At 54.0% G+C, this 10788-nt stretch overlaps 3 protein-coding genes across 3 annotated transcripts; 1 reads left to right on the forward strand and 2 right to left on the reverse strand.

Annotated features, from left to right (window-relative positions):
* The first annotated feature begins 1034 nt into the window (after positions 1–1034).
* PSME1 (proteasome activator subunit 1) lies at positions 1035–3793 on the forward strand. The gene is made up of 11 exons (XM_010995764.3): positions 1035–1191; positions 1772–1804; positions 1953–2015; positions 2133–2243; positions 2332–2377; positions 2495–2592; positions 2843–2911; positions 2997–3064; positions 3178–3232; positions 3306–3392; positions 3566–3793. Exons 1-11 carry the CDS (start codon positions 1153–1155, stop codon positions 3644–3646), a joined length of 750 nt encoding a protein of 249 aa, XP_010994066.1. The 5' UTR covers positions 1035–1152; the 3' UTR covers positions 3647–3793.
* EMC9 (ER membrane protein complex subunit 9) lies at positions 3566–6224 on the reverse strand. The gene is made up of 5 exons (XM_010995763.3): positions 5715–6224; positions 5509–5585; positions 4366–4435; positions 4182–4276; positions 3566–4019 (listed from the first exon to the last, which is right to left on the reverse strand). Exons 1-5 carry the CDS (start codon positions 5934–5936, stop codon positions 3839–3841), a joined length of 645 nt encoding a protein of 214 aa, XP_010994065.1. The 5' UTR covers positions 5937–6224; the 3' UTR covers positions 3566–3838.
* A 1091-nt stretch (positions 6225–7315) lies between these two features.
* Positions 7316–10602, reverse strand: PSME2 (proteasome activator subunit 2). The gene is made up of 11 exons (XM_010995765.3): positions 10463–10602; positions 10121–10153; positions 9632–9694; positions 9307–9393; positions 9171–9201; positions 8987–9084; positions 8348–8416; positions 8146–8213; positions 7928–7982; positions 7535–7621; positions 7316–7445 (listed from the first exon to the last, which is right to left on the reverse strand). Exons 1-11 carry the CDS (start codon positions 10508–10510, stop codon positions 7365–7367), a joined length of 720 nt encoding a protein of 239 aa, XP_010994067.1. The 5' UTR covers positions 10511–10602; the 3' UTR covers positions 7316–7364.
* Positions 10603–10788: the final 186 nt, after the last annotated feature.

The raw sequence follows: 10788 nt of genomic DNA on the forward strand, positions 1-10788 counted from the left end.
ACCCTGATCTAAACCAACCCCTGATCTAAACCACGCTATCCTCAAAAAATAAACTGGCTAATATCAGAGAGAGAGCTGTGAAGGTACTAAAACAGACTGCTTTCTAATAGACTTGGAGGGAGTTACTTTATAAGGAAGATAGAGTTCTCCCTGAAGAAGTGACATTTAAGCTGAGAATAGAATGACGTCCTGAGGCAGCAGAAGGGTGTGTCAGGCAAAGGGATTAACGAGAGCAAAAGTCCTGAAGCACGAATGAATGTGACACTGACAGGTTTGAGTACAAATGGAAAGCCCAGGTATATGTAAGTAAAATGAAAGCAGTGGAAAGTGAACTGCAAGGGGAACAGGTGCCAGGCAGGCCTTTTGGGCCAGGAAAGTCCTCTGGATTTCGTTCTAAGGTCAACAGGAAGCTGAGAAAGTTTTGAGCAAGAGAAAGGTGGAATCCCACTGCTGTGTGGAGAGTGGATTACAAAAGAATGGAATCCTCAAGGGTCAGAAGAGAGCTGCCTGGGGCCCGTGATGGGGTGGTGCTGGAGTCTGAGTGTCACTATATGGGCCCGTGGACCCAGGGGTCCACGCTGGCAGGGCAAAGGGAGACCAGGTCTGGCTACACCACCGAGAAAAGAAGGAAGAGAACCAGATAAAGCTTGTCACTGTCCCACGCCGAACAGGTAAAGACAAGAGCCAGAGGGCAGTCAGGGGGATGGAGAGATGGGAGGCGAGGAGTCCAGAGGCAGGCACTGGCGGGGGGCGGGAGTAACAGCTTGGGGGGGGGGGGCAACAAGTCTAGTGCGGGGAAACCTGGAAAGGAAAGAAGGCGGGGTAGGCGGGGCGTCGAGAGCAGAGCGGGGAAGGAGTGGCGGGGTGGGCGGAGTCGGCAGGCGGGGAGTGGAGAGACTGGCAGAGGTGGCGAGATGGGGAGGGGGAGGCGGGGCGATGGAAACGCGCCTCTCGAGCTCTAGAGGGAGCCCTGGCTGGACCGCCTCCTCGCGCCCCTCCGCCCCTCACCTCTCCCCGGTCTGTCCCCGCCTCCTCCAGTGCCTCCACTCCCACTACCCGGGAAGGCCGTGCAGGGCGCGAGCGCTGCTTTCGCTTTCTCTTCCCGGTGCCCACTCCTCGCTCCGCGTGCGGCGCTAGGCCCCCGCCCCGGCCATGGCCACGCTCAGGGTCCAGCCTGAAGCCCAAGCCAAGGTGAGCGCCGCGGGTTCGAGGAAGGGCTTATCAGGGAGGCGTGGCTGGGAAAGGCTGCAGGCGTCCTAGACCCGCCCCCCCCCAGCCCCCCCGACCCGAGTCGGGGTCAGTCGTCGGAGTTCCTCGTGAGCCCCCGTACCCAGAGCACCTGAGCCCGGGGAGCCCAGCCAGGTCTGCCTGCGGGGAGAGAGAGGCGAGGCGGCCGAGGTTCAGCGGGGTGAGGTGAAGCGGCGCGCTGGCGTGGAGGGGAAGTCCGCTGGCCCGGCGCCGGGCCCACACACAGACGGGGAGACTCCCCGCCCTGCCACCATGGGGGGCCCCGCCACTCCACAGGGCACTCCGATCCCGCCCCAGTCGCTGCGGCTCTCTTACATCCCTCCTCACCCAGTCCAGGAGACCCGAGGGATCTGTTCCCACTTGAACCCCTCGCCCTTCACCACCACGAATATTCTCGTTCCCCAAATCCTGCCCCACGGGGACTACTCCAACCTTCCCCAGGTCAGGCCCTCCACAACCCAAAGGGTCCTCGAATGAACTGGCCATAAAGCCAGGTGTCTGAAGGGATGCCTGTGTCCCGCAGGTGGATGTGTTCCGGGAAGACCTGTGTACTAAGGTAAGACCTGCCTGGTCACCACTCCATCTCTACCCTGTCCCACTGCTCAACCCTTCCTTGCTGGGCAGTGGCAAGCCCTGGGTCGCTGCCTTGGAAAAAGACATTTGATTCTGACCCCCATCCTCCTCCCACCACTACTTCACAACAGACAGAGAACCTGCTTGGGAACTATTTCCCCAAGAAGATTTCTGAGTTGGATGCATTTTTAAAGGTACTGGGACTGGGCAGGGAATAGAGAGTAGGGGGCAAGGGTAGAGTCTGGGGAGCCATGAGAGTGAGGAGGTGAGATTTCGCCCCTGCCTCCAGCCCTTCTCCCACCCTGCACCAGGAGCCAGCTCTCAATGAATTCAACCTGAGCAATCTGAAGGCCCCTCTGGACATCCCAGTGCCCGATCCAGTCAAGGAGAAAGAGAAGGAGGAGCGGAAGAAACAGCAGGAGGCAAGTCAGGAAGAAGTGAGAGGAGGGACCCAACCCTGGGGAAAATCAGCCTTAGGGCTGACTCCCAAGAGCACCCCTCTCCCTACAGAAGGAAGACAAGGATGAAAAGAAGAAAGGGGAAGATGAAGATAAAGGTATGACTATGGTGGAAGGGACTTGAGTCTCACCTCCCAGGATCTCCTCTCTAAGGATGCCTCTTCCCTGCCCCTCACAGTCCCCGCCATGTGACTGACCCAGTGCCCACTTCCTAGGTCCGCCCTGTGGCCCAGTGAACTGCAATGAGAAGATCGTGGTCCTCCTGCAGCGGCTGAAGCCTGAGATTAAGGATGTCATTGAGCAGCTCAACCTGGTGAGCCCTCCTACTTCCATCCCCAGGCTTCAGATCAAACCCTCTGTCCTCCTTCACCCCTGCCAGTTAGGGCATGGCACCTGCCAGGTCTTAGCAGGAGAGGGCACAGCAAGCAAAGCCAGAATTCCAGGCCCTGGGGTGCAGGATGGAGCTGGCATACACTCACTGTGGGCAGGGAAACAAAGGAGGACAGGAATCTGGGAATTGGGTTAGGGGCTGATGGGGCTTTGCTGCTATTCCCTCCTATCAGGTCACCACCTGGTTGCAGCTGCAGATACCTCGGATTGAGGATGGGAATAATTTTGGAGTGGCTGTCCAGGTGAGAGTGCTGCCCAACTCTTCTCCCTGCCTTACCTCTCCAGTCCATGCTGCTTTCCACTTCCCCTCTTGCTTTCTTTCCCCAGGAGAAGGTGTTTGAGCTGATGACCAGCCTTCACACCAAGCTGGAAGGCTTCCACACTCAGATCTCCAAGTGAGTGACTACAGTGACTGCCCACCTGCACCAGCATGCACACTCTGCCTTTGACTGGTATGGGGGCCTAGGCTCCCTCCTCCTCCCACTCCACTCCCTTCTACTTCCCACAGGTATTTCTCTGAGCGGGGTGATGCCGTGGCCAAAGCAGCTAAGCAGCCTCATGTGGTAGGTGAGGCCCAGGTCAGGGTGTGTGGGAGGAGGGACACATCTGGTCAGGCCTGACCCGTGTCTCCCGCAGGGTGATTATCGGCAGCTGGTACATGAGTTGGATGAGGCAGAGTACCGGGACATCCGGCTGATGGTCATGGAGATCCGCAATGCTTATGTGAGGAGGCGAGGGCAGGGGTGGGCAGAAGCAGCTTTCCCAGGCCACCTACTCCCTGACCCTGCAGGCTGGGGGTGAAGGGTAACAAAGCTCAACCTTTCCACAAGGCTAGAAATGGGGCACAGTGGCACTGGGGGCCTGCAGCTGACCCCCACTCCTCCCTGGCCCCATAGGCTGTGTTATATGACATCATCCTGAAGAACTTCGAGAAGCTCAAGAAGCCCAGGGGAGAAACAAAGGGGATGATCTATTGAAAGCCTCCTCATTCTGTGATGGGTCCAGCAGAGACCTTCCAGACTTTCACAGGGGACTCCAGACTTGCCCCACCTTCTGCCTGTTGAGGTTTCTCCCTCACCTTGTCTCCCGGGCACAATAAATATAGTCATACCACTGCCCAACAACCCAAGTCTCTTTATTGGATCCTGAGCCTCCCCGCTGGCCCTGGCTCAGGTATTTCCATTGGTGGGACCAACCCACTGGGTGATTTGGGCATTGAGCTGCTGGTTGGTCCAATCTTCCCGGATGTCATCAAGGTGGCAGTCAAAGTCCACAAGGTGCTGGTGGGCCCGGCCCTCCAGTAATGCTCCTACCATCTGCCGTGACTCTTCCCAGTCCCTCCACATCACTCTGAAATAATAACCCCCATGGAGGTCAAACCCAGCAGGCAGTGGGGCCAGACAATTGGCAGAGGTTAGGGTCCAGAGAAGGACCCTTGGGGCAGAACCAAGGACAGAGGAGGCCCAGGAGCTGTGGGCTTCCAAGAAGAGGTAGAGGGAGTGGGGCACTCACAAGTTCTTGTCCTTGGGGACCCAGCGGAGACCATGGTTCTCTAGGACGATAACTGGGGGCACGTGAGGCTGGGGCACCAGTTTCTGATTATCCAACTGTGTGGACAGGGAAGGGCAGTTGAGGGTTTCAGGGATGCCCCTTCCTACTTTCTTTCCAACTCCCCACTCTGAAACCCAAGCCTCACCATAATAAGTACTGCATCAGGGAAGAATTCTGCAATCCGCCCAGCAATTTTCAAGGCCAGGGGCCCAGGGCTGTGTAGAGGGAAGATCAGAGGAGTGAGGAGCCTACTGTGAGCAGACCACATCCATCTGAGCTGGGCATCCCAGATCCCATAGACATGGACCCAGTGATGGCCTTTCTGTGTAGCTGGCCTAGGCGCATCAGGCCTGCTTGATGTTTCGTGCATGGCTGCTTGATGCTTGAGTGCTGTGGGAAACAGGAGCTCAGACAAAGCTGGTGAGAGTGAAAATCTAAGATGGTCTTTTTAGAGAGTAATTTGGCATAACCACTCAGATTTATACTGTATATTATGTATGCTTATCTAGAATTTCTACTTACAAAGAATTTATTGTAATAATAGAACAGTGTATGTAATCACCAAAAAATTGGAAACAACCTCAATGTTTAATGTAAGGCATTAAGGTACATCCATATTCATACTATATAACTGTTAGGGTAAGGTAGATATTGGTGTAGAGATGGAAGGATGTCAGATATTTATTAAGGAGGGAAAAGCAAATTACAGAACAGTATGATTTGATCCAGATACATGATTACTATATAAGTAGATAACTTTTTCTATATACAGTTGACCCTTGAACAACAAAGAGGTTAGGGCACAGACCCTCCAGCAGTTGAAAATCCACAGATAACTTTACAGTTGGGCCTTCCCTATTCTGGATTCCACACAGATTCAACCGCTGCGGATCCCACTCAGTGAAAAAGTTCTGCCTATTAGTGGCCCCCCACAGTTCAAACCCTTGTCATTCCATGGTCAACTGTATATGTAAAAAGAAACTCCCTTTTTGATAAGTTGCTGGTTGGACTTCGTCTGTGTTCTTTCAGCACTTGGGGGACAACTCAATAAGTGTCAGCCTGTCCTTATTGAAACTCATTTGTCCTTCCCACTACCATGGCAGCTCCTCCAGGAAAGTATGTTTCTTTGTATTCCGTCACTGCAGTACCCATCCTAGTGCCTGGTGTGCAGTGCCTACTCCTAAGCTTTCGATGAAGGAAAGATGGAAGGAATGACCAAAAGGGGTTCTCTTGACCCCACCCCACCCCCAATAACCCTTAGCCTTCTGCCTCTGGCTACCCAACTCACCTCTGATCGTCCAAAGCTGCATTGGCATGGTAGTACCCAGCCACTACCAGCCCGGCCTGGGCGCCCCACACATCCACCTGCCATGGGAAAGGGGCCATCAGTAACCCGCCCTGTGGGTGCGCACTATTGCCAAGAGGCCAGGGATGGGCTTGGGCTAGGGGTATTAGGGGGGTTCGCGATGGTCAATGGGCGTCCAGAGGCGGCACCTGGTTGAGAGCGACCTCCAGCATGACAGACAGGGCCAGGTGGCTGTGGAATAGGGGCACACAGTCGGTGAGGCACAGGCATTCTCCCGACCGCGGCGCCGGCGCCAGCAGTAGCCCGTTGACAGCAGCGTGCGGATACCGGGCGGCGTGCAGGCACATCTTCACGTAGGCCTGGGCAGAGATCTCCACCTCCCCCATGGCAAGCAGGGCCCCAGCTCGCATCCACGAAGCCCCCTCCAGAGCCCCAGAGCCCTCTTGGGCTCTTCCCTGTGCCCCCTCACTTAGGTTCGACGGTGACGCTGACTCGGCTCAAAGGTAGCCCGCTGGCTCCGGCGGACCTCAGCCCGGCGCCTGGCCCCCACTCGGTCCGGAATGCAGCCGGCCGGGATTGCACGTTGCAGCACCGAACTCCACCTCCCCTCCGCCCTCCAGCGGCGCCCGCAGAGCTGCGCCTGCCTGCGGGACACACAACCGGAGACTCCAAGTTGGACTGGCTTCCTGAGTCCCGCCCACGCAGTGCTCTTTGATAGGCTTAGAGGGTCTCGTTTTGTCCAATTACCAGCCGCATCCAGCTTGCCCCGCCTTTGTCTCCAGCGGACTGGAAAGAACCCCCAACTGTAAACTAAAGAAAGCTGCCCGCACGCTGATTGGCTACGATACCCCACTTCGGCTCTTCATTGCAGGATGGCTGCGCCTGTCACCTGTGCCGCCCGCCCCTACCGGCCCCGCTGAGCCAGCTGGGTGGAGCCCGTGCCCCGCGTCCAGAGTCTCTGAGTGGAGCTTCGAACGTGGGCGTGTAGGCTGGTTCCTGCTATAGAATGAGTGGATTTGTACTCAAGAGAGGCTCTGCCGCTTACTAATGAGTCGTGTTACTTTGGCGACTACAGGCTATCTGGCCCTTGATTTATTCCGTGTAATAGCTACAGAAATAAAGATGGCATTGGCTGAGGAACGGGGGTCAAGGTCAAAAAGAATTTTATAGACCCATCCTTCCCACAATGTTCTGTGGTATAATTTCCTTCACCGTAATGCCTTGAGAGCATTTTTTCCCCTCCCAGCCCTCGAGGAGTCCAACCATTCACCCATAATTCTCCCAATGAAACCTCATTCTCCTTTGAGGCATGCTTTGAGCTGATGGCAAAGGTTGTTCCTTTCTTCATCCCCTGACTTCATCTGCAGACCTTTCCCCCTATCTATCCAAAGCTTGATTATTCCTTTAAGGGGTTGACCCAAATGCCACCTCTTACAGGAAGCACTCATGAGAACCCCCAGATGGAAATAATCTTGTGAAATTCCCAAATGCAGGTATCTTCATGACTGTTATGGCATGTAACAGTTTCCACCCTGTTCTTTAGGATGACTTCTTAAGAACAGGATGGACCTGTTCATCCTTGTCTTCCTGGCACCCCTCCCCTTCCCCAACACCACATTCACATTTAGTGTCTGGACATAGGTGACACTAGTAAATGATCCCCCCACCCCGCCCCTGCCAATGGAGCACTGGAACCCAGGACCTTGTACACACCAAGCATGCACTCTACCACTGGGCTATATTCCCACCCCCTATAAATGCTTTCTGAATGAATGACATACACCAGAGGTAATCCACACAAAGTATATAGGTCATTTATTTCCCTTCTAACCCTGGGCTCAGTACATAGATGGCTTCTCTTCACCCTTTGGGTTGACAATTTTCTCTAGGTTGCTGCTGATAATATGGTAAAGCTCAGCCTGGAAGAAGGCCAAAGGGCAACAGTCAGGTTCTGGCCTTTCTCCTGCACTCCTCACCCACCTCCCTTAGGGGCTTATTCCAGACTCACATAGAAGGCCCTCAGGTCCAGCACCATGGCCCTGAGCTCCCCATAGGCTGCCTCATCTCGCTCGTGCACCAGGGCCCGGTAATCCATCTGGGATGTGGGAGGCAAAGCTGAGTCAGCCCCATGGGAGGTTGGGACGTTAGTCTGGTTTCCTCATATAGGGAATAGGTAACTTGAGGAATCAGTTTTTCTCAGCACCAAGAAATGGGATCCCACAAGATCAGAGAAAGGGGTCAAGGTTTTTGAAGGCCAAATCAGTTTTCCTAGGCAATACTTTTGGCTTAATATTCTCCACATTGGGAAGGTCATAAACAAGATAAGGAGAACCTCTAACCCCCCTTCCTCACCCCACCCCCAGCCAGCCTCAGCTAGAAGGCTGGTGGACTATCTACTCACTACATGGGTCTCCTTAGAAGCCTTGGCCACAGCATCCCCACGTTCTGAGAAGTACCTGCAGGAGGCAAGGGGAGGAACCACAGGTATGGAGATTAGAGAGAGATACTCCCTCAGACCCTTCCCAAAGTGCCCCCATCATCCCAATGGGAGTGCCCAGCTTTGGGAGTCCCAAGAAATGTCACTGCAGACTCCTGTGCTGGCCCTCCAGCTGCCCTTACTTGGAAATGGTTGTCTGGAAGGCTTCCACTTTGGTCTTGACTGCATTTACCCTCTCCAGAACCTTTTCCTGTGGTGATGAGAGAAAACACTTCATCTCCTCCCTCCTTCACTCATGTCTCCCTCCCCCTACCCAGTTCATGTCTAGTTCCTCACTCCCCAAGTCTCTCCCTGCTCTCAATATCCTCACCCACCCTTTCTTACCTGGATTGCTACCCCAAAGTCATTTCCATCCTCAATTTTGGGGATCAGGTGTTGGATCCATGTGATCACCTACATAAAGAGAGATCATGTAGGAACCATTCAATGAACTCTCTTGGTTCTTATTATCGAGGCTTCCTAATAATAGCTACATTTCTCTGAGTACTGATTATGTGCCAAGCACTCTGCCATGTATTATATATCTCATTTAATCTTCACTGCAACCTTTCAAGGTATATATTATTACTATATCCACTTAACAGATTTAAAAAACTGAGTCACAGAATGTCTAAGTGACTCATGCAAGGTAACCAGTTAGGTTAAGTGTTAGAGTCAGGCTTTGAACCAAGGCAGTCTCCCTTTAGGGCCCAAGCCCTTAAACCAACTCACTGCAGTGTGTACCCAGTACAGCAGTAGGTTCTGAGGTTATGGAGATGGATGCAGCACAGTCTGATTTGGGGAACACCACTGTGATACCAGAGGTCTAATAGAAGGAGGAGAACAAAAGGCATCTACCCCCAAGGCACTGAAGGAAGCTTCCTATTTTGGGAACAGGTTCCTGAATGAAGGACTTGCATCTCTGAAAGAGACCAGGGCCTGGCCTTGCTTGTCTTCTCTATTTCCCCCAGTTCCCAGGCTTACCAGAATGCATTTTTCTTTGAGAGTCCAGACTTCTGGCTTAATCAGAGCAAGCAGGGCCAGGACCTTCTCATTCCCAGGAAGGAAGCCGCACTTAGGGACTGTGGGAAAGAAGGAATTTAGACCTCTCCTCATCCATCAGTTAATGTGCCATTTCCCTTTCCCCATCCACCCCTTCCTCTCTTACCTTCTTTCTTCTCCTGTTTATCCGTTTCCATCTAAGACAAAAAGTGGGAGAGTAGCTTTAGATGAGTCATGGAAGTTGGAAAGACCATCATCAACACTAGGTTTAGAGTTGGAGCCCCACACCCTGGGTGCCTCACCTCATCATCCTTGGGTGGAGGGTCTGGGATGGGGATGTCCAGTGGGCCCCGGAGAGAAGTCAGGTCAGTCACATTGAGGGAGTCCTCCTGCACAGACCTCACTGTCAGGGCTGCCTAGCATCTTCCCCTCATCCCAAGTCACATCCCTCCATACAGCCCACCCGCCCTCTGCCTCCCAACCTAGGCTCAGGCCTCACACTATCCAGCTGTTCCCAGGCCACCATGGGAAACTGTTCTCTGCATTCTGGGCCCAGCTGTTAGCTAGAGAGGGTGGATGTAGAGGAGAGAAGCCGTGGGATGGACCAGAGGGGTCCACACTACTCACCTGCAAGAGCTGATTCAGGTATATGATTTTCTGAGGCAAGAATCTGTAGAGGAATTCCTCAGCCTGTGGGTTACATTGCAAGGGTGGGAATCACAGAAGACCCTCAATGAGATGTCTGGGAAGTGGGACTGGAAGGGCCCTTGGAAATCATTGAATCCAACACTTACAAATGAGGAAACTGAAGCCCTGAAAAGTGAAGGGACTTGCCCAAGCTGGGGAGCGGCAGCACCAAGGTTTGATCTGCAGTATTACTGCTTTGAGGCCACAGCTTTTCCCTCCACACCAAAAGAGGGGAGAGGAAGTGGTGGAAGTGGGGAAAGTATTAATCAAAGTAAAGGTAGAGATCAATAATTAGTTTATCTTGGGTGGAGGTTTGGATAAGCGAAGACCCCTGGTGGAAAGTGGGTTTAGGGGTCATTCTGAGAAGTTGCAACCCTCCAGTACTGATCTTAGATTCTGGGTCAAATCGCTAGAATCCAGAAGACTTACCTCCTGGAAAAGATTTTGCCTGAAGACATCCACCTGCACAGAGAACAGTACCCAGATGTTGGTTAAGGGTCTCAGTTGTCCAGAGTAAGATCCCACTCCCAGTGGGATGCCCTCCAACTTCGGTCAGGCCTTTCCTACCACAAGCCAGATTTCCCTGAAAACCCATGCTCAGTGCAGAGACTGGCCAGAGGGCAGGAATCTGAGAGTTCCCAGGCAGAAGTGAAAGCACTTAAAGAGATTGGGAGATTGCTCTGGCACGGCCTTGGTCCTCTGGAACACACAGTTTGGCCTCCATTCCGGAGGGCTCCCCGGCCCCTTCCTGGCCTCCTGGTCCCCCATTACCTGTTTGCGGGCTTCCCCGCTCAGGCGCACCCCACAAGGTTTGGCCATGCTGCTCCAGTTGCTGCTAGATCGCCGGTCTTCCCTTTCGCCGCCTGGGCTTTCGCTTTCACTCACCACGTCCAGGCCCGCCCCCCTCAACCCCGCCCCCTTCCTTCTTTTCCCCCTCCCCCTGACAGTCTGCAAACCGTTGGGAGCCCCTCAGCCATTCTCGGCCTATGTGACTAAGAGAGGCGGTGCTGACTCGGTCACAAGCCCAGGGGCTGTCCGGGGGAGGGGCTAGGATAAGTGGGACCGCTTAGACTGAACAGGGGCTGCCCCTTGGGGAA

This window comes from Camelus dromedarius, chromosome 5 (assembly GCF_036321535.1).
Source record: "Camelus dromedarius isolate mCamDro1 chromosome 5, mCamDro1.pat, whole genome shotgun sequence".
Lineage (NCBI taxonomy): Eukaryota > Metazoa > Chordata > Mammalia > Artiodactyla > Camelidae > Camelus > Camelus dromedarius.